Source organism: Neovison vison, chromosome 9, assembly GCF_020171115.1.
Source record: "Neovison vison isolate M4711 chromosome 9, ASM_NN_V1, whole genome shotgun sequence".
Taxonomy (NCBI): domain Eukaryota; kingdom Metazoa; phylum Chordata; class Mammalia; order Carnivora; family Mustelidae; genus Neogale; species Neogale vison.
Genome location: NC_058099.1, coordinates 72,502,403 through 72,526,419, shown reverse-complemented (window position 1 = coordinate 72,526,419; position 24,017 = coordinate 72,502,403). Strand labels below are relative to the sequence as shown.

At 37.9% G+C, this 24,017-nt stretch overlaps 1 protein-coding gene across 2 annotated transcripts in view; it reads left to right on the top strand.

The window, feature by feature from the left end:
• The window catches only part of ERCC6L2 (ERCC excision repair 6 like 2), a 158,719-nt gene extending 135,123 nt beyond the window's left edge, over positions 1 to 23,596 (top strand). For both annotated transcript variants that reach the window (XM_044265744.1, XM_044265745.1), the window contains exons 18-19: positions 14,115 to 14,296; positions 20,786 to 23,596. In XM_044265744.1, the coding sequence (XP_044121679.1) occupies positions 14,115 to 14,296; positions 20,786 to 21,752 (1,149 nt within the window). In that variant the 3' untranslated portion in view covers positions 21,753 to 23,596. The remainder of the gene's footprint in view (positions 1 to 14,114; positions 14,297 to 20,785) is intronic.
• The last annotated feature ends 421 nt before the right edge of the window (positions 23,597 to 24,017 follow it).

Below are 24,017 nucleotides of genomic sequence, written 5' to 3'. Positions count from 1 at the left end.
CCAAGCACACCATGGACTTTAACCCTGCCATGCCTTTGCTCCTGTCATTCTTTTGTTTAAAATTCCATTTCTGGGTACCTGGGTGTCTCAGTTGGTTAAGCATCTGCCTTTGGCTCAGGTCATGATCCCAGATTCTTGGGATTGAGCCCCATATTGGGCTCCCTGCTCAGTGAAGAGCTTGCTTTTCCCTCTCCTTCTGCTTGCTGCTCCCCTTCTTGCTTGTGCTCACTCTTACTGTGTGTCAAAAATAAATAAATAAATAAAATCTTTAAAAATAATAAAATAAAATTCCATTTCATCTGCGTTTGCCTATTGAACTCTTGCCCCTTGGATCATCAATGATGGCTGCCCCTCAGGCTTCTTCAAAGCAATGTGAATATCTTCCTCATCTTCATTTGTGTGTGTGTGTGTGTGTGTGTGTGTATGCATGTATGTATGTTGTAGCACTTATCACTGTAGTATGTGTTATTATAGTATGTCTACAGGATGCTTTCAGCTGCAAGGAATAGAATAACCATCTAAAAGTGGCCTATACAAACAGACACATGAAGAGATGCTCAACATCACTAATTGTAAGGCAATTGCAAATCAAAACCACAATAAGATATCACCTCACATCTGTCATAAGGGCTAAAATAAAAAACACAAGAATAAGTGTTGGATGTGGAGAAAAAAGAACCCTTGTGCCCTGGTGGTGGGGATGCAAACTGGTGCACCCACTACAGAAAACAGTATGGAGGCTTCTTAAAAAATTAAAAATAGAAATACCATATGATCCAGTAATTCCACTACTGAATATTTACCCAAAGAAAGTGAAAACACTAATTAAAAAAAACATATATATATATATATATATATATATATATATATCACTCCTATGCTTATTGTAGCATTATTTACAATAGCCAAGATAGAGAAGCAACCCAAGTGTCCATCAATAGATGAATGGATAAAGAAGATGTGGTATATAACACAATGGAATTTTACTCAGCCACCAAAAAACAAAACAAAACAAAACAAAACAGAAAGAGACCTTGCCATTTGCAACAACATGAATGAACCTAGAGGATATTATGCCAAGTAAAAGAAGTCAGACAGAAAAAGACAAATACCATGGGATTTAACTTATATGCAGAATCTAAAAAACAAAACAAGTGAATAAATAAATAAAAAGCAGAAACAGATCCATAGAGAGAATAAGCCGATGATTGCCAGAGGGGAGAGGGGTGAGAGGGATGGGCAAAATGGGTGAAGGGGAGTAGGAGATGCAGGCTTCCAGTTACAGGATGAGCAAATCACAGGAATAAAAGGTGCAGCACAGAGAATATAGTCAATGGTATTGTAGTAGCACTGAATGGTGGCAGGTGGCGGCTATGCTTGCGATGAGCCTTGCATAACATGGAGACTCTCGAATCACTATGAAACTAATGTAACATTGTAGGTCAACTCTACTTTAATAAAGATTAATTAACTGATTAATTAATAAAACTAACCTATACAATGGACTATTGAGCTAATTCACATACTAGCCAGTCTGTTGGTGGCTATGTCCAGGTTTAGTGCTACAGATCAGTGACACTAAGGATTCAGGCTCTCTCATCTTCTGTCCCACTATCCTTAGTAAGTTACCATTTAGTCCCTGGGCCTTTTGCCTCATGTTGTAGGATAACTACTGCATCTCAAGAACTCATTTTCTCATACAAATGTATCTAAAGACAGAAAGGTGTGGTTCTTTTCATATTTGTCTCCCTTTATTGGGGAGAACGGTCTTTCCTGCAAAACATGCCTACTAGCTTGCCTAACCTCAGTTATCCCCTCAAAAACTGAGAGAGCAATCCATCTTCCCCAAACACTTCTCTAAGAGAACTCCACTTTTGTCCAGACAACAAAGAGTAACAGTGGCTGTTGGTAAGGCCATCAACAATGTTTGCCACTGTATTCCTGGTTAGCTTGTGAAACTCTTTTGTGTTAGGATCTGAGTGTTACTCTTCTATTCCCAGAAGCTAGGTACCTAGTACCTAGATATTCAATCAGAGCTTACTAAGTTTAATTGAGTTTCTAATAGACACTAAATAAAACCTTTTCAAAGAGATTTCTACAAATAAAAAATGGGAGGAATTTTTAACATCAACATGAATTTTTGTGGTGGTGGATTGGCTTTAGGCAGGATAAATAGGTTTGAACTGTGGTCCTTGATCTCATACGAAATTTGAGACTCTTTTGCAAATTTCTATGGATTGTGATATTTTTGCCAATTTCCTGATGAGGCTGATATCCCTGTTAACATAACCAGAGTCAGCTCTCACAGATTTTATGTCAAAATTGTTAGTATGTTTATGTTTTATTTTAAAGGTATCATCATCTCATAGCCAAGTTACTATCAGAATCAACTTTCAATTAATCTGTAAACAATTTTCATGACTCTGGCAGCCATTGCTTAAAAATGGAATTGGAAGGACATATCCTACTTTTATTCAGTATTTAAGGTTATGCTGTTATTGTTGCCAGGTGAAGTAATGAATACCTTCAGAGGAAGAAATTTTGCTTTTGGTAAATTGTCTTCCAAAAATTTTTCTTACTTGTGTTATGTTTGTGTAAGTTTATATTCATCCAACATTCATTTATTGGAAGGCTGTTGGGTACATGACTCAGGACTCTCCCTCTCCTTCTCACTTTCCCTGTCTCTCTCTCTATATATATATATACATATACATACCTACCTACACACACACACACACACACATATGGTTGTTCTCTGTTAGAGGCATGTATAGATCCAGTTACACAGGTAAGATCTAAGCAATCAAAATAGTTTCCAATAGTATAAGGGTCCTACCTATTCAAAGAGGGCCCCTTGATTTTGCTGTATTCCCTTGGTGTGTGAAATTAGGATTTTTGGTCTACATGCAACATTGTTGCTACTTGGCTTAGTCTGCTGTGTGTGATTACATTAACTCTTAAGTCAAGGTAGATTCCATTTATGAGACTGACGGGCTACCTACTGTGCTATTGAAGCACCTGGTAGATTCCATTTATATAGTAAAGCTATCAAGTGAGAAATTGAAATAGCAATGCAAGAAAAAAAAAAAAGATGCAAGTAAAGTCTCATGCATCTGGACCTTCAAGAATGGGTAGGACTATGCTGGGCAGAAGGCAGGGCTGAGGAAATTTGACTCCAAAAGTGAACATCATGATGTGACTGGCAGTAGTGAGAAGACTAGCCTAACCAAACCAGCCTATATTGGACATCAGAAAGAGTAAGGCTGTATAGGGGGAATGGATCATGAAAAGCCTTGAATGTAGAGCAATAATCAAAAGATGCCAAACTGACCTGAACAGACCAAAATGTAAGATTTTATACTCTGACAAGTAACTTTCAACATGTGCAGAATATCTTACTATTCTTTGGTGAAGAAGGCCAAGAGCCAGGCCTGGAGCTGCTAATCATTTTTCTAGACAGAAAGACTCTTCTGCTTTCCCTCGCTAAGCCGGGAGCCTTTTCCTGGGTGTAGACCTAAAGCTGGGAGAAACCAATACCCATTCTGGATCAGCCTGGTCTGTTTTCCAACATGGAGGTAGCAAGTATGTGCTGAATGAAGGCATGTCGGTTGCTGGTAGATGAGTGGTTCTCAAAAGTGTCTTCGATGGAACGGACCCCTAAGATACGGAGGCTCTTGTAGGGGTCTGCAAGGTCAGAACTTTTTTCAGAATATTTCTAAGTACACTTGCCACTTATTAACATTTGTACAAATGGTGCAAAAGCGATAGTGAGCAAAGTGCCGGCAGCTCAGTGTGAGTTGAGCTGTGGCCCCCCTGATACCTCATGGCCTTTCGGTTCTGTACTGTTACACATTTGCAGGAAAAGAAAACTCGCTTCTCTGATGAATATCCTTGATGAACTTATATCTTTGATAAAAAATGGCTAATTTTATCAAATCTCAACCCTTTCATACTCATCTTTTTTTCTATTCTGTTTGATAAAATAGGAAGTTACATAAGCATTTGTTTAATTGAGCTGGAAACGGAACTAGTCACTTTTTTTTTTTTATAAAACATCATTTGTACTGGCATACTGGTTATTTAAATTTGTATATTTGGTAGATAATGTCTTTAAAATGAACCTAGTGAGTTTTATTTGTACTTCAAGGAAAACAACAGGCAGTACATGTTGTCAGGAATAAAAGTCAGGCTTTCGAGTGAAAACTAAAATGTTGAAAAACCATGACCATGACACTTTCCCTATACTTAAAAGATTTTTTTTTTCTGCTGCAGTAGGTGATGATAACAACACATATGGTTTTCCAGTGTTGTACAGTTGAATGTATCAACGTTTTGAAGATCTGCATAGCTCAGTTAATTGATATTTTCAAATGACCAGTGAACGATACCACAAAATCATGCTGGGGAAAAAAGCCAGCCAAAGTACAAGATATACTCATGAATTTTAATTTTAACAATATAAAAAATTTACTGATACAGTTTCAGGTTTTACATGAAATTAACCTTGAGTTTTGATACAGTATAAAAAAAGAATATCTCAAAGTTATCTGAAATTTAAAATATTAAATTTTTAATTAATTTACTATTTAATTAATATTTAATTATTAAAATAAAAAAGAATGTTTCCAGTTATCTGAAATTTAAAATATTAAATATTTTAATATTTAATTATTTTCATTAATTTAATATTTAATTATTTGATATTTAATTATTAAAATATTTGTCCCTTTTCTAACTACATATCTCTGTGATACTGATTTTCTTCAGATACTCCAACCAAAAGTTACCTTGTTGCAACAGATTGAATGCAAAATCCAGATTTGAGAATCCAGCTGTGCTTTATGAATCCAGCTATTAAAGACATTTACAGAAATGTAAAACGTAGACTCTCAGGGAGCCTGGGTGGCTCAGATGGTTAAGTGTCTGCTTTTGGCTCAGGTCATGTTCTCCAGGTCCTGGGATCGAGCCCCACGTCAGATTCCCTGCTGAGCAAGGGAGTTTGCTTCTCCCTCTCCTTTTGTCTCTCCCCTCTGTTCCTGCTCTTTCTCTTGAATAAAATCTTTAAAAAAAACACAACTATAAAAACATGTTATTGATTTTTTAACAGACTAATAAAAATTTTAAATATTTAATAGGTAAAACCCACACAAAATCTCTTCATAATTTTTAAAGTGTAAAAATGGGGTGCCTGCGTGGCACAATCAGATAAGCATCTGTCTGACTCTTGATTTCGGCTCAGATCATGATCTCAGGGTCCTGAGATTGAGCCCCAGGTTGAGACCTACATTGGACTTGCACTAGGTATGGAGCCACTGAAGATTCTCCCTCTGCCCCTTCCCCTGCTCTCGAGCACTCACTCTCTTGTGTGTGCTCTCTCTCTCTCTCTTGCTCTCTCTCTCTAAAATAAGTAAATCTTAAAAAAGAAAGTAAGTGTAGGGCAGCCTGGATGGCTCAGTCAGTTAAGCATCTCCCTGTGGCTTAGATCATGAATGATTCCAGGCTCCTGGGATCAAATCCCACATTGGGCTCCCTGCCCAAATAGTCTTTAGAGAAAGTTTTACAGTACTGTAATTAAGACATATAAAAATTCAAAAGTGTGTCAGGGCTATAAGATTCTAAGGACCTATTTGTTACTTTCTGGAAATCCTATAACAACTGGTAGAATTATGAATTTTAAATATGGAAGAGACTGATGGGAGTCCCTGATCCAGATTCCTACCCCCTAGATCCTGATCCCCAAATCAGTAATTATCTCCCAGGGTAGTGAGGCTCAAAAAGATACAAAAACTTCCAAGTTTCCCCTGAACCCTAGGGCCTGAGTCCAGTGTTTCCACTTTTATCCCAGAAGCCCCCAGATCCTGCTCTAGCCTTTTTCTGCAGGAGGTAATAAAGGGAATTTATGCCCTGACCACGCTGCCACATAGGACTGAGGGTGTTCGTGAACACTCCCTTTTACTGGGCTGCAGACTTTGGTGATTGCCACTGTCTCATCTGGCCTTTTCCACAGATGACTGCCCTGGCAGTCCCTTCAGGGTCACAGATCCCAAGGAGATGGGGCTTTTATATTTCTTCTTGTAGTCTGCTCCACAGTATTCACCTGCTCTCCCAAGGCTGTCACTTTGTTCTTTTAGATGGGTAGATCTGTCAGTAAATGAGAAACGGCCTCTTGTGGATAGAAAAGGAACCTAGGCTCAGGACAGCCAACATAAACTTGTCCTGTTGTGACTCTTCTAGAAAGCAAAGCACTATTAAAAGTATATAGATATAGGGGCACCTGGGTGGCTCATCATTGTCTGCCTTCGCCTCAGGTCATGATCCCAGTGTTCTGGGATCGAGCCCCGAGCCCCCCGCATCGAGCTCCCTGCTCAGTGGGAAGCCTGCTTCTCCCTCTCTCACTCCCCTTGCTTGTGTTCCCTCTCATGATGTCTCTCTCCCTCTGTCAAATAAATAAATAATACCTTTTTAAAAACTAGATAGATACAGAGATATAGAGATATATAAATAGAGATGTGTCATTTCTTCCAGGAAGAAAGCAGACCAAAACCAAAAAAGATTTGGAATTTGCATCTAAGTGTTTTTTTCAGATTTGAATGTCATTTTTAAACATGCGGAAAATTTGACTTTAATATGTATTTGTGGTGACTCCTCTAAACAGCTGGCTTTTCTCCAGAGGATGAGTAAAGACAATTCAGGGCTCATAGTTGTCTTAGGCTTTCCTGAATATTGGAAAACTGCATTTACAGTAATATTGCCTACCTCCAGGCAAAAATCTTGAATGATTACTTTAAGGATAAGAGATTTTTCACACCTGTACAAAGATCCTTAAAAGTTTTTTTGTCCTTTTAGAAACTCAGATGCCATTGAATAAATATATTTACATGTGCTATATGTTTTTATAGTACTCCTCATTCCCTGCTTTGCAAAGACAAGGAAGTTTATTACTTTTTAGAGTTTTTTTTTAAAATTCAGCCCTTACCCAAAGGGAGATTTCAGTTTTCATCTTTCATTTGAACAGATGTGTAAACAACCGCTGCCTTTCAGACTTCACTATTTAAGATTTAATGAAAGAAAAAAAAAATGAAAGTTTTTGTTGTTGTTGTTGTTGTTGTTTTTAGTCTCTATGGCAAAGTTGGTGTGACCGTTGCTGTGATCAGGACAGTGTGAGAACCTGTGACTACATGGTACGCCCACAGGTGGCCATGATCATAGAGCACCTTGTGAGGCTCTGTGCTTTCTCAGGAACAAGGTGTAGACCAAGAGCTTCCTGTAATGGGCAGATCTTTTGGTAATCTTGGAATCCACTTTATTTAATCTTTCCGTTCAGGCTTCTCAGGGGGTCCAAGCGATCCCCTGATTTGAAAATCTCCTCCCTGATTTCAATTTTCTCAATGATGAATCAAGCCTAAACATCTGGTTAAGGGAGAAAAATAGTGAATGTGTCTATTAAATATGCATTGCTCTTTGTTCTGGTGTATGTTCTACAGGGTGTTCTCTGCAGAAACCAGCTTAGCAGACAGATCTATTCCAAAATTTCTTAATAAAACATTTCAGTAATTCCCAGTAGCCTACCGTGGAATAGTAGGAGCTTATCAGGCTGTTCTGCTTCATTGTGCCCTCCCCCAGTCCAAGCCTAAGTGAAGCAGGGAAGAAAGAATCAGCAGTATCTTCACTGGCTATGGGTGTGTCTCTAGGAATTGGTCCCAAGGAGCTTTAGAAAGATGGCAGAGATTACAGTAGTATTTCTTCTGCCAGAACGGGAATTGAAGGCTATTCAAGATTACTTTTGAAACTCACTTTCCTAGATTGTAATGTTTCTTGCCCATTTGTTATAGGTGGGTGGCTACAGGCAAGATTGATCCCTATCAACTTTTTTATTGCCTTGCCATTCTCATCTAGGTGCTCTCTGCAATTCTTTTGATAATTTACCTCCAAAGTTATTTTTTACCTTCAAGACTATTAGGAGAAAGTTTGGTTTTTTTTTTAAACTTAAACATTCTCTGTACTATTCCCAATAAAGTTTCCTAGTATATGAAGATAGATTTCCTACGTAGCAAAGTAAATAGAAAAATGTTAATGTAATCATATGGCTGTGAGGTAGGGGCATATGTCTTTCTTTCTTTTCTCAGTACACTGATGCCAAAGAATGCCATCTTTTAAACCTTTTTAAACTTTTAAGAGTCAGGTTTTTTCCTTACTTTCATATTAAAACCTATATATATTTTATCACCTTTTTTAAAAGCTGTGCCTTTTAAAAAATAACTATTGGTTCAGTTAAAGTAATGTAGTTTGGTTTAGATCTAATGTCTTAAAATACAGACAATGCAATGCACTTTTGGTTCAAAGGAAAAATAAAGTATTATCAAATGTTATCTGACTGTTTCTTAATATTGGTCTGAAGATAAGGAACTTTCCTGGTAGAACCAATATAAACCTAAAACTTTCCAGGAAGAAATAAATTGCACAGAATTATATACAGTTGTTTAGGTCTAGTGTGGATTCATTGTGGCTACTCCAGAAGACAGGATTTTTCCCTACAAAAGTGCCCTCTTATTCATTATAATCCTAATGTATATCTTTTACAACTTAAAGTAAGTATAGCTTTTACTTTATAGAATGTAGACACTGTACATTTTTTTTTAAGATTTTATGTATTTATTTGACAGCGAGAAATCACAAGTAGATGGAGAGGCAGGCAGAGAGAGAGAGGGAAGCAGGCTCCCTGCTGAGCAGAGAGCCCGATGCAGGACTCGATCCCAGGACCCTGAGATCATGACCTGAGCCGAAGGCAGCGGCTTAACCCACTGAGCCACCCAGGTGCCCGACACTGTACATTTTTAAATAGTAATTTTTATGATATATTTTCAAACACATTTTACAGATACAGCGGAAAAATCAATAATGATTTTATAACTTCATCAAAATTAAATAGAAGCTGATAGTCATGAAGTCTTTAAAGTGAGCTATTTCCAAGTTAAACATTTAGTTCTGAAAGATGAGACTGTTTTGGCCAAAATATATTAGAACAATTGTCATTTATAGGAATAAAGTGTTTAATGTTTTAGCTGAATTGTTGAACAAATTTTTATATTATGAATTTTAGTTTTAACAACAATTACCTTTGTAAAGTCAACACATCATGTGTTTAAATTCTTAATTATATAAATCAGATTAGGACTTGGAGAATCAGACATAGCCTTTTATCTTTTTAGCCCTGTTTAACTGTGGTCTGAAGGGGGACAGTATTTCCTTCACTTTTTCAATTCTCAACTAACTGCTCCATATATATGTATATGTCCATAGCACATTACTACTCATAGATTAAAATTATTACTTTAGGATTCTCTGTAAACCCACCTTCTTAAGTAGCCCCCCATTTCCATTCAACTAATTTCATTGTCAAATAGATTCTTTTTTTTTTTTTTTAAAGATTTTATTTTATTTATTTGAGAGAGAGAGACAGTGAGAGAGAGAATGAGCGAGGAGAAGGTCAGAGAGCGAAGCAGACTCCCCATGGAGCTGGGAGCCTGATGTGGGACTTGATCCCGGGATTCCAGGATCACGCCCTGAGCTGGAGGCAGTCGTCCAACCAACTGCGCCACCCAGGCGTCCCGTCAAATAGATTCTTAACTGCATTCTTAAATTTCCTAGAAACAATTACTATGTTCCTTATGCTCACTAAGTTTTGTTTCTAATAAATATTCCACAAATTAAATTTAACTTTTCATACAAACACTATAGTAGAAACACCTAACAATACTCAGTAATTAAGCAAATAATCATGAATTTAGCAATACTGTTATAAATTATATTCTAATAGTGTCAAACTTTCCAAAATACTTATTTGTAGAAATATTTATACTATATAAATATGTACAAAATCCTTATCTTTGTAATTTCTTATCATTATAATCACAAATTATCATATGAAGGTAAGCTTCATCAGAATGACAGAATATAGATGTACTTTCTTAAGGCAAATCTTAATGGATAGTTTTAAAGAAACTTTTTAAGAAAACATTAGGAACAATTAGGGGCTTTTGCAGAAACTGGCATTTCTGCTTTATCCATGTCATGACTGCAAAATTTCTTTTTAAATACAGACATAGTGTTTCGGTTATTGGCCATTCTACTCTCTAGGGGGAAAAAGGAGTGGGTTCATTTTGCTTTCTTTAGCAAGCAACCTCACCCTTTTTCCTAGTGTTAAGAAGGGATAGTATTGTCTTTTCAGTTCCTAATCTAGTTCATTTTACTGAATTTTTTATTACTCAAGCCTTTCTTACTATGGCTACTTCTTCGTGTTGCCTCAATGTCATATGACTTCACAGCTTTGACATAGTGGTAATGAATAAGCTTGAGTCCAATCAGCATAATCTGGAATCTTTTCATCTTGGCCGTAGGCCTTGAACTTTGCTTTATAATAAATTATAGCTATCATTACAATTGCAACTGCACTTTGGCACTGTTTTCCTTGTATCAGCTAGTGTAAAGGATACTATTTTACTGGACTGAAACCAGCTTTATAACAAGGTCACCAAAATGTTTATTAAGTTAATTAATAAAATTTTGTTTCATAGCCTTGTTTCAGTAGTTTCAAAGGACTCTACCAAAATGGAAATCTGAACCTGGATAGATTAAAAAAAAAAAAAAAATGAAGGATATTGTATTGATCCCATGTGGGAAAAGAATGTTCTTCCTTTCTTTATGATTGTCTAACATAATCAGGTTTTTAAATATGGAATATTTGGCAAAAATTAGAGATCCACATGTTTGATACCTGTTGTTAGAAAAGCTGAATTTCCCTGAAGAATTTATAAAACTGACTTAAAAAAAAATGTATCCACACAAAATATGAGCTCTGTAATCCTGCCAAGGTCAGAAAGACCCAGAGAAATCATGTAAATTATTGAAAATTGCCATTGTCTGGCATGATTTCTCTATGGCTTCAGAAATTGCAATATATAAGGATGGAGTGTTCTTGGTTGGCCCAGTTCCTTCTTTTTCTGTTTATTCCCTTTATCTTCATGTAAAAATCCCATCTCTCCTTATAGTAATAGATAATTATTTCTTGGGGACCATCTAAGATGATGAGCCTTTTTATTGGAAACTTTCAAACATCATCTGTTTTCTTGTGATGTAAAATAAATGCATCAAATCTCTTTCAAATATATCTTTAAAGATCAGCTTTCCTTTCTGTTAATGTTTTAAGATTCAAGAAATTATGTCTTTAAGGAAAGTGCTTTCAACATTTTGGGTCTATTCATCTGGTTTCACAAGAGATATTTAAAAAGTCAATTTATTTTCATTAGAAATGGTTTGTTACTACAAAACATACAGTTACAGGGTCTCAGTTGGTAGGGCATGTGACTCTTGATCCCGGGTCATAATTTTGGTACCCATATTGGATATAGAGATTATGGAAGGAAGGAAGGAAGGGAGGGAGGGAGGGAGGGGGAGGAGGGAAGGAAGGGAAAAGAAGGGAAGGGGAAGAAGGAAGGAAGGAAAAGGGAAGGGGAGGAAGGAAGGAAAGAAGAAAAAAAAGAAAAGAAAAAAAATAGTTATATGTGTTATCTTCAGTTTATTTCAATAAAATGAACTTGAATATAAGTTGAAGAGATAGATGATTTATTTTTTAAAAGAAGACTAAATGTTCCATCTTTAAAATAAAATAAAAAATGGGCTTGTCACTCTTAAGTCCCTTAAGGGTTGGGGACTCTTTGTATATGTAAATGTCTTTCTTCTCAACTGCATAGTTTGGTGGCAGGAAGATAACAGGTGCTCAGTAAATATTTGTGGAATGAAAAACTATCCCCTACTCATATTCATTTATATGTACCATTTCAATCCCATCTAACTCCTATAAAAGAAAAATAATTATGTCATTAGCAAGAATCTGTATCTAGTACACTCTTATAGTCTTTGTATGTCTGAAAAAAAGAGTAATTTAATGATAGTTAAACTGGGTATAGAATTCTAAGTTTACGTTTTTTCCCTCTCTGCATGTGGAAGGTGTTATCTAATTATCTCCTGGTGGTGGTGGTATTAATGAGAAGTCTTTCTTCAGGTTGATTGTCATTTCTTTGTGGGATATCTTTTTTTTCTCCCTGCTTGTTTTTAAGATGCCCACTGTGATATAACAAAGTACAAGATTTATTATCATTTTTCCCACTAGAGATTCTCTCTCCTTTTTTGTTTTGAGGATTCATGGCTTCTTCAGTTACCTGCCATTGTGTTTTTGCATTATCTCTTCTATTTTCTTTATTCTTTTCTTCTAGTATTTTAGAAATTTTGGTATGTCTTCTTACTCTACGACTTTCCCAACTATCATAGTAAGGTTGTTTAGTCTGCTGCTTTAACTCATATTTTGAGCTTGTTGCTATCTCTGTTTTTTATTTCAAAACTATATTTCCTTTTAAGAGTTTGTGTATGATTCTTTTTCAGATCTGCCTATATAATACCCAGTTCTTGCTGGTAAATTCTATTCCTTCCTTTATCTTTCTGGACTTGCTAATGATTTAAAGCCTCTTTCAGGTTGCTTCATTATCTATAATTTTTCCAATTGTATATTCTCACGCATGTTGTATCTGCCCATTTTCATGGTGGTGAGTTTTATTTGTTCTTCATAGTTTTTGCCTCAGCTCCCCCCCCCCACCTCCACACTGGAATCAAAAGCATTCTCTGGGCTATAGAAGTCTTCCTAGGGTATGTTTTTATATTCATCTCTCATTGAGAGCCATAGTTTTCAGTGATTCTGGGCCAGTCTTTTATGTTGGTTTTTAGCTTAGATTTTCCATACACTCAGGTGCTACAAAATCAGATTTCACAATTGGCATAGCCTGGGCAGTCCACATTTCATCAGTGATTCTTCCTATCTAGAGTAGGAAATTAGCCTGCTTCTCTCCTGCGTTCCCAATTTGGGCTTTCCTAGCTTTAATATGCAAACTGGATATCCTCCTTTGTTTTTGGTTTGTTTATTTTTTAATGCAGGGAGTTCAGTCATTTTCATCTCCCCTTTGGACATGAGGTCCTGCTATAACTATAACTTAAGGCATTAGCTCCCATTCACAACTACATTACTTCTTTGCTTTTTGGCACCTAGTGATTTACCTTTCTTACTTCTGAGCTCAAATTATATACAGTATTTCTCTTTTTGGAATGGGATAGGACTTTCCACATATTCACTATACCATCATTTCGGGGAAATTGGAACCATGGAGTTTATAAAGTTTTTTTTTTTTTCCTTGACCTAGTATTTTTAACAATTTATGTTAAACAAGCAACCCATATAGTCTGGAAAATAAATATAATTTTATGTATAATTTTAACCAACTGTAACTAGCATCTTAAAACTATTAAATATCCTGGCAATCCAGTAGAGATTAAAAAGTAGGATTTAAGGGCACCTGGGTGGCTCAGTGGGTTAAAGCCTCTGCCTTCAGCTCAGGTCATGGTCCGGGGGTTCTGGGATGGAGCCCAGCATTGGGCTCTCTGCTCAGCAGGGAGCCTGCTTCCCCCTCTCTCTCTGCCTGCCTCTCTGCCTACTTGTGATCTCTGTCAAATAAATAAATAAAATCTAAAAAAAAAAAAGTAGGATTTATGAAAATAGTTTCTTATTTAATTCTCACATAAAGATTATTATTTTTTTTAAAGTTTGGCTACTTACATAAAACTAAATACCTGAAAATCTGACTCATAATATTGAGAGAAGTTACTGAATTTAAGAATTTTAAATAGCTCATTTTTATGCCATGATTTTTATAATCATTAACTTTTATCCTCAGTATTGTGGATATAGTATGCAATCAGTCTTGACAATGAAGGCATCATCTTATTGTTATTACTTTTATTCTATCTTTAAGATATATCTTAAACCATAGATACCATGGAAACATCATAGTATTTCCATTAGTTTTATATATTTCAGAAAGATATAAAATATAACTTTTCCCTATATCTTCTTTTTAAAAATCTAGGTTAACATCTCTTATAGTGCTTTCAGTTAGGGAATTTGATATGCTTGATTATAAAGAGTTCGGGGGAAAAATAAGGACATCTTCTCATTTAACCAAAATTAACTGTTTTTTCAGACTTTGATTTTGCTTTCCTTTTCTTTTCAGACACATAAAGAAAAAGTGAAAACAGATACATTGACACATACGAAGAAAGATCACCAACTAAGTGAAGGAAGTATTTCATTTCCCCTTTACATTTCACACCCTGTAACCCAGAAGAAGAAAAACGTCTACCGCACAGACCAGACCACCTTCATAATTGGGGAAACGCCAAAGGGAATCCGCAGGTATGTCTATAACAACATTGGACTTTAAGAATTATTCTCAAAAGAAATATAGCTACTTAATAAAATATACAAATTATTTGAATCTTAACCATAACTGGCATCTCAATTTGTATACTTTAAAAAATAAATTCCAGATGTTTTAAATGTTTTTAGAAAGCTAATTCCTGAATTGATTAAAAAAAAAAATCATTTTATGGGACGCCTGGGTGGCTCAGTTGGTTGGACGACTGCCTTCGGCTCAGGGCGTGATCCTGGAGTCCTGGGATCGAGTCCCACATCAGGCTCCCAGCTCCATGGGGAGTCTGCTTCGCTCTCTGACCTTCTCCCCTCTCATGCTCTCTCTCACTGTCTCTCTCTCTCAAATAAATAAATAAAATCTTTAAAAAAAATCATTTTATATGGACACATGAAATACTTAAGTGCATTATATTCATTCATTGAATATTTATTGAGCACCTGATACGTACTCAGGCATTGTGCTGTGTGCTGAACATACAGGATGTAAAAAAGGACATAGAGCTTACAGTGCAGTGGTAATTGGCATTAAACCATAAGAATATTCAAAAGTTAAAAAAAAAACTTATAAAATGATATAAGAAAGAAGTGGACAGGCCTCCTTGAAAGAGAATTATGGGATCTGGAAGGGGTGCAGATAGCTTTCTATGAGGTAGTCAGGGAAAACCTCACAAAAGAGTTGACATCTGAGACCTGAGGGATAACCAGGCAAAGAACTAGAGTAAGAACATCCCTGAGGAGGGAAGAGGTTGGTACACTCAAGGAACTGAGTGCTTAGTGCATGATAAACCAAGCAGAGTGCCATGAGGTGCAGGCCGAGACACAGATGGGGCTGGAGCATACAAAGCCCTGTAGGTTGCAGACAAGAGTTTGGATTTTATTCCAAGTGCAGCCAGAAGCTTTTGAAGTATTAATGTGATCTGATGTATGTTTCTAAAAGATTGTTCTAATTTCTGTTTGGAAGACAGCAGACAAGGCAGGACTGTAAGGAACTAGTTAATGGTGGTTGGGGATAGAGTGGTTGCCATGGAGACAATGAAGTGGATGAATTCAGTTTGGTGCTGGACTGGTTGTTGGAACAACAGACTGAGTTGACTAAATGGGGAAAACTAGCAGAGAAAAGAGTTTTGAGTGAAAAAAAAATCAAGAATCCTCTTTTTGTTCAGATTAAATTTGAGGTTCTATGGAAATGCAAAATAGGCAATGGATATGCTACTCTGGGATATGGGGACCGGAGATCTAAATGTGGAAGTCATCAGCATTGTGATTATAAATGACTTTAGAGCCACAGGCTGTATGAACAGCCTAGGAGTCCAGCACAGAGGGGAGAAGAAAAGCCCTAAGACTAAGTCTTCAGGTGACAGTAGCCCACCAGGTAGGAGGCACAATATAAGGTCCTGAAGTCCAAGAGGAGTGAAGGTTTCGAAAAGGAGGGAGCACTTCACTTTATTAAATGCCTCTGAGAACCTGAATCAGATGAAGTGGGAAGGTGCCTCCTGGAACTGGCAACAGAGAACTCAGTGGCTGCCTTGATTGGGCACAGCCTGCAAATCTATAAGCAGATGCTGGGGTGAGGTGGGCAAGCAGGGGATGGGCGGATAGACCCTGTGACAGCTCTTGAAGAGTGAAAAGTAGCAGGAGCTAGAGGGCATTGTCAAAGATAAGCTTTTTTAAAGTTGGGAAGATAATAGAACCTGTTTGTGTATGGAACAGGGGAAAAAGAGAACATGCCCAAGATGTGCTAACAGAAGCCCTGGAGGCAGTAAAGAGTGAGGTCAAGACCCATGAAGAAGGTCTAACTCCTAGATGAAGGGATGAAGACAGGAATTGTGTACAGTGGTATTTCCTCAATTAATTGAGAATTAAAGTATCAATTCAGAGGGAGAGAAATTTCAAGAGAGAAAAATCATTAAATAAATCGCTTATAAAATAGGACAGCAGGTTTAGTAGGACTAGATTCATGTCTCATGACTCATGTTAAGTCCCTGTTTGAGAGTAATTCTAGTAGAAGCTTCCATGCAGGTACGCAGACTTTATTCAGCAAGCTTCAGTTGCTCAGTTACAGGCACAGAATAGAGAGATGTTCAGGGGTTAGAATGGAGGGAAAGAGAAGCAAGGAAGCTGAAGGATGTTTGCAAAGGATTGATTATAAAATTGAACCTAAGCTAGACAAGGGGAGGCTTGATGAGGTCAGAAGTATCTTCCAGCATTATGGTCATGGAGGAATTGAACAGCTGGGCTGTTGTATTAGGTGCCTGAATTCAGGGATTTGCAGGTTGTACAGTTAATGGTATGACAGTAGCAGTCTATGGTCTTGGGAATAGGGACCTGACATGCAGTTGATTCTTGGGTCAGGAGCAGTAAAGAAATTGGTGGGCCATGAGTTGGAATAGGGTGGGACATCCACATGGATATTGGTGTTATCAAGAATGATGGCAGGAGATAGGAAAGGAGGCAGGATTAATCTCCAGTGTTCAGTCACTAGCAGGAAGCAATTAAGAGGTCACTTATCAAGTTGCAGGAGAGAATGGTTTAGTGAGATAGCATAAACTTAAAAGAGGGGAAGAAGTCTCCCAGGAAATAATCATCTGGAAGCAGCAACGTGAACCATGAACCCTGAGATTTAGGGTGTGAGGCTTAAGAGCTTTAGTGTGTGAGGGCTGCATAGGACAAGGCAGTATGAGGGGACAGAGGGACCATTCTGAAGAAGAACAGGGAGTTGGTAGATCATGGCCTTGTTCTGGGGGCACCGCAAGAATGGTCTGGAAGGGTGAGGGATTGCATTAGATTGGGAAAGGAGAGACAAGGAGGGGATGAGAGGCCAGGTAAGAGAGGAATAGTGGCTGAGGTAAATGGGGATGGGAGGTCTGGTTGAATTGGCCCTGAAGGCTCAGCAGGCAAATGGTGATGGCTCTCTAGGTTCCAAATTCTCTCCTCAGGGTTTGGCAGCTCCTCGGCCGTTGGGTGCTGGTGTGATAGGTTAGAGCATGGCTCTTAGCGGCCCACCATTGCCCAAAAAGGTGAACACCCCACATGCTACAGCCCCATATCTCCTCTTAAACAGACTTATAACTATGATTCTGGGCAAACTTGGGGCAATTTATTTTGTGAATTATTTTGTTCAGAGACCGACCATATGCATTTTACCAGTTTTTGAGGAGCACAAGAGTCCTTACCCCCTCTAGCACCGTATATTAAAATAAAACTATTAACAATGCTTAGTTTTTGCCTCTCTTCCTTCTTTCTCTGCCTAGCCTAGGGAATAAATACCTCAAGCTAAGTGAAAGGCAAACATTAGGATACCAATATTTGAGCCAGGGAACAGTATTAGAACTGCTGACACAACTTCCCCGCCAACCCCCGCTTTGTGAGAATCACGGCTCTGTACCAGCTGCTGCCCTCTGGTCACTGGAATGAAGTTTCTGTCTCCCTTCACTTCAGAAAGCTCAGGTGAAGAGAAGATGGTTTAGCTGTGTTCTACCCCTTTCCCCCAGTTCCTCAAGAAAAGGGGAGAGAATGTGTATTATATCCATGGCACACAACTTCTCTGGATATATTTGCTGAAAGATACCTATCTTTGGTTTCTATTTTTTTTTTTCTTTCTCTGTAGTGGCTCATGAGTGTCTATTCTCATTTATTAAATTGTCCTTACAAAGTGGCTAGCTTATACCTCCTGATTGTACCTTGCACTTCCTTCAATACTTGGAGAATATTTTCTTAAAGACCAAAAATTATGAAAGCCAGGTAGAAGGCAAAAATAAAACAATTATAATCATAACTCGTCCTGTGAGTGGGCTTCCACACTGCCGAATTTACTTGCATATTACTGACATGACAGGGGTCAGAAGCAGGTCTCCTCCCAAAAGTGACAGAATCATGGGGATTGTGAGTGAGGTCAGCATAGCAAAGGTGAAAGTACTTTGGCAGCTGCTGAGACACCACCACGTCTTGGATAAATAAAAAGACATCAGCCCATAACTTGGCCATTAACCTAATCTTTGCAGCACAAATATTTATTAGAAAGGCCATGAAAATGGATTTGGAGATGATTAATAAACAAAATAATAATACCTCATTACTTCATATGAAGTGAAAACTGGAACCTTTTAAGAATGTGCTTGTTGCTTTCCAACAAGAACATTGGCAATTTCCAGGACAGAAATTTGGAAGCTTGTATTTGTGTTATTAAATATTCTGTTGGCAGGAAGAGTGACTGTTGATCAAGCATAGATAATATCAGGACTTGGAACAGTTAATAGGACCAGTGTGGTGAGGACTGGAAGCCAGTGTGTTCATCTGGAGCCACGAAAGAAAGTCGTGAGCGCACGGGATGGATTGCCACTCAAATCACAGGAAACACAAACTTTATGTAACCTGGCCTGAACAGCAAAAATCATAGTGGCTTTAGAGCTCCTACGAACATACATTATAAATAAATAATCATTTTACCTTCAGGAGTCTCTGTTGTGTGCAGGAGAAAATGCAGACTTCTGAAATTGGCATACGGACCCCTCACGATTTTCACCCTCTTCCCTGGCTGTTCGTCCTGCCCTCCTCCACTGTACGCCAGGTCCTCTCAGAAGCAGGCCTGTGCGTGTTCCCCCTCTCCCTGGAATGTTTCCTCATTCATCCTTATCTGACTGGTGACACCAGGGAAGCCTGCCCTGCTACCTTACCCATGACCCATCGCTGGCTTCAGTATCTGTGGGCACCCACAGGGCCCTGTATTTATACTGTAGTGGGCTCTATCAGTCTCTTCTGGTTTGATTTTCATGCATCTGTCTCCCCTAGCTCAACTATAAACTCCTTAAAGAATATGGTATAGGGCTTTTCACGGTGCCTAGCACATAGAGGGTCTATAAATATTTGTTAAATGCATAAATGACTGTTTTAAGAAAGTATTATATAAAATATAAATATAATTCTAAAACTTTGGGTTACAAAACCATCTCTGGCTTTTGTCTGAAAGAATGTTTGGGAACATTGAGCTCTCCTGACTCATGGCCCAAAGTCAGTATCAGCAAAGCAGTACCCTCTGTCTCAATCTACTCTGTCTCCCGAAACGAAATCCCACAGACTGGGGCTTAAACAACAGAAAGTTATTTCTTACTCTAGAGTCTGGGAAGTTCAAGATCATCGTCCCAGCTGATTTGGCTTCTGTTGAGGGCTCTTTTCCTGGCTTGCAGATGGTGACCTTCGCACCATGTCCTCTCATGTGGAGAAAGATCTCTCTGGTGGCTTCTTACAACCTTATTTAGCTTTAATTACTTTCTGAAGGCCGTATTTCCAAATAGAGTCACACTGAGGATCAGGGCTTCAACATATGAATTTGAGGGGGACACAGTTCAGTCCATAGGACCCTCATCTGGGGAAAGGAGCAGAGTCTGGTATTTAGGGTTCTGAAACAATCTTTCTTTCTGCATCTGTCTTACGAGGGTTCTGGAAGGCCCGTTTCCTCACATATGCACAAAATAGCTTTTATTAGTATCTTACACTAAGAGTGAAACTCACTGCTTTAAATAGCATCTTACTTCTCAGTTTGGCTATCTAGACCCAAGTTAGACCAGTTGGGGGAAGAAAAAATCCAGGTTTATCAGTTTAGAATTTTCCTTTAGGATCTTCAAAAAATTGTGTGAAATTTCTATGTTGTATTTGTGGCAGAAGGGAAAAAAGGAGAGAGAAGAAAAAAATTCCTTTATTTTTCAGAATTTTCTCTCTTCCATTCATTAAGACCTCTCTTTGATAATTCAATTATCAGACTTAAACGCAATATAAATTTTCAAATACAGATTATATAAATTATGATTCTCATGTCAGTCATAAATTGGCTGACTGGAGGAGTTAACATGCTGGGATCCCACAATTCCCAGGAGATAGCTAATAGTGTATATCAGAATAACTTAAAAAGTTGGTTATTTCATGGGCTAAAAGTTTTTTTCAGTAGCATGAAGAAAGAGGTCACATCCTGCTAGCGTAAAATGCATTTTCATTATGGAATGAAGGTAATATATATTAAACGAATAAAATTATAGTTGACTCGAGTCAACAGTGTAAATGCACTTATAGGCAGACTTTTTTTGTTTGTTTGTTTGTTTTTTGGTAAATACAGTCCTGTAAATGTAAAATCTCTTCTTTATGATTTTCTTAATAACATTTTCCTTTCCTCTAGCTTACTTTATTGTAAAAATACAGCACATAATACAGCACATTATATATAATGCATATAACATACAAAATATGTTGTTACTTGACTGTTTTGTTATTGGTAAATGTTTCCAGTCAACAGTAGGCTAATTTGGGGGACAGTGAAAAGTTATACTCGTATTTCCAACTGCATGGGGAAACCTGACACCCTTTTTATACAAGGGTCAAATATACATAGCTTTGTCTCCTTAAAAAATATCACTGATGATGAGGTCTTTAAAAATAAAATGTAATAAAAATAACCACTGCTTTTGTTCATTGAATCTTCAGAAAACAATTTGAAGAAATGGCTTCTTATTTTAATTTGCCTTCTGTAAAGGAATTTGCTGAACATATAACTAATGCCACATCAGAAGAACGACAGAAAATGCTAAAAGACTTTTATGCTTCTCAGTATCCAGAGGTAAAAGAATTTTTTGTGGATTCTGCTGCAGAACTCATTAAATCTTCCCATCAGAAAAGAGAAAGAGTCAGGAATAAGTCTGAAAAAAGAGAATCTCCTAAGAAAGAAAGGCTGTCAGATTCTGAAACTTTGTCATTTAAAGATTCTCCCAAAAAAGTTTCTCAAATTTGCAGCCCCCAGAAATATAAAGAAAAATCAATTAAGTTTCAAAATCATGGTTTCCATAGAGAAGAGGTGCTTTCTAATGATGGAGAAACTAACAAGTCACCTATGAACTCTACCCAAGAGACTGATGATGGGAAAAGCAGCCAAGCCTCCAAAGACACTGTAGCATCCCATTCCCTGAACACTGAAGTATATGAGTTAGAAAAATTTGAATATACCATGAAAGACCAACGGGACCTAACAAGAACAGGCATTTCAAGAAATGAACCCCTTTTCAAAGTGGAGAACAAAAAGCTAGAAAATCCAGAGTTAGAAAACACTTCCATGGTAGGCTTACTTGGTGACACATCTATTCTTGATGACCTCTTTAAAAGTCATGGGAACAGTCCCACACAGCTGCCAAAGAAAGTTCTTTCAGGGCCCATGGAAAAAGCAAAACAGAGACCAAAAGATTTCTGGGACATCTTGAATGAACAGAATGACGACAGTCTTAGCAAACTCACCGACTTGGCAGTGATAGAGACTCTATGTGAAAAAGTGCCCTTTGCTGCCTCCTCCAAAAGGAAGGAGGAGCTGGAAACTTCACTTTGGAAATCAAATGACAAATTTTTGTGGAAAAAATTTAGCACAGGTGATACAGATGAAAACACAACTAATGCACAAAAATAACGCATAAACATACAATGAATTACTCTAACCGGTGAGCTTCTACCCGCCCAAGATCACAACACTGTGTTCCGCACTAATAATGATGTTCCCTTGAACACCATTGTCAACATATGCTTTTATTCAACTCTTGCTCTAGGGTTGTTTTAGCCTAAAAGGTTATCGTGTATTTTTTCCTTGATATCTGACTTGATCTTTTAAAAATATGATTGTATTATAGCATAAACATCTTTATGAAATAGAAAAGGTCTGAATTTGTTATCAGGAGACCTGGGACATCTCCCTCACTGAGTAAGTACATGCCTGTAGATAAGTCACTTACTTTGGTGCGCAGGTATTTCCTAATATGAAAGGTGAAGGGCTTGAACTCAAGCAACATTTGTGTCCTTCTGGATTAAAAAGGCTTTGGTTTACTTTTCTGGATTCCATTAAGTCGCAGGCAAATTATGGTCATCCCCAAATATGGTGTACATTGATATGTTTCTCACTAGCATCTAGAAAATTCAGTTAACTGTCTTCCTTTTCCCAAAGTATCATGTATTATCACTGAATTATGATAAAGTGTTAACTAGTACTGAATATACGATGTGTTAAAATAATAAGTTTATAACTGCTCAAATACAAAGGGTCAGTGTTGTGTAACTGTACTATTCGAGGTTTGACACTGAAGTATTTAATAGAACTACTACGGATAGCCACAGAAGGCAATGCCTCCACTGCTTAGGCAACAGTTAGGATTTCATCAGTACCCAGTAAACTTGGTGTAGTACTTTTGTATGAAGTATAGAGAAATGAAGAGACAGTTCATTTAAAACTGTTCTGTTTTGTTGAATTTAATGTATGTGGTTTATAATCGGCGGAATGTGCTTACTGTTGAATTCGTTTCTGTGGACTCACTCACTCGGTCCCCGTGTGTACCATGCCAGCGGCTCAAGGTGTGCGGGGGAGGTAGGGCTACGGGTAAAAGGCGGAAGACAGCATCTGTGAAGTGCGCTGGCTGTGAAGGCGGGGGTTCATGCGAGGCCCACAGCAGCAGAGACCCAAGGTTTCCACTGACTCCATTCAGGCGCGCTGTAGCAGCTGTGAGCCCCGGATCTATAGGTCAGGAAGAAAAATAGGAAACAGCGGTGACCCAGAAGTGGTGGCGCGCAGACCGCTGTGGACCGTCCTTGGGTTGAGAGGGCGGGGCCTCCCGATTACCCGTCTCCGCAGCGCAAAATCATGGCAGGGAGTTGGGAAAACCAAACAAAAACAAAGACAGAAATCTTTTCTCAAGGGACTGAGTGACCAAATATGACTTTCTCTGGGGTGTTGTTGAGGGCTGCAAAATCTATTTCATATCATGATTCAGTACATATGTGTTAATACAGATTGAAACAAAATATTCATGAAATAATATTTACCCATAAGGCAGGCAGTGTCCTTTGATATCTCCATTTCTGTTGTACTTTCTGGCTCTTATGTCTCTGTGTTTTTTCATGCTTTCATAACCCACTAAATTGATTTTATGACCCGCTAATGATTAGAAATCACAGTTTGCAAATCATTGTCTCCATGAATTAGTCCTTTTTTTTTTTTTTTTTTTTTTTTTTTTGGCTATTTTCAGCTGAGTTGTATCCAGACTTAGCAGATGCCGAGTTTCACCACTGGAGTGGTTGCTACAAAATCAATATATTGTGTATCTGTGGTAGACATATCAATGTTGTTCGCCTGTTCTGGGCCTAACTGTAGGAAGAGCCCAGAGAAGCAAGTAGAAACCCCTTCATCTCAGTTTATATACCAGATTGGAGAGTTCAGTCATTTTAATAAAAGTGGATATTTCATAAAATAAAATACCTTTAAAATTTTTAATATAGTTATGACCTTTGAATCATAAAATGATATTCATACAATAAATTGAAATACTATTAAAGAGATTTTTATCAGTAAAAGTCAAAGTGGGAGCAAAAATACAGACCTGGAATTTAAAAACTAGTTTTTAGCAGTTGCCAGTGAAACTCATCATGCAGGAACAGCTTGTCAAGCAGAGTACAAGGTGCAGCTTGACCAGAGTACAGGGGTCAGTCAGAAATCTCCCCGAGGGAAGCTCTAGGGGTCAGCTTGCCTTGCCCCAGAGCAATGGGAAGAGTTGGATCAGCCATTGATGAAGCTGGGAACAGACACTGTGAGGGGGGCTGACAATGAGAATCCTGCCTAGCCCACCCCCACCAGGTTCTTCAGTATAAAAAGGGCCCCAGGCAAATCCCAAGGCTTCTTTCGGCCTGTTTC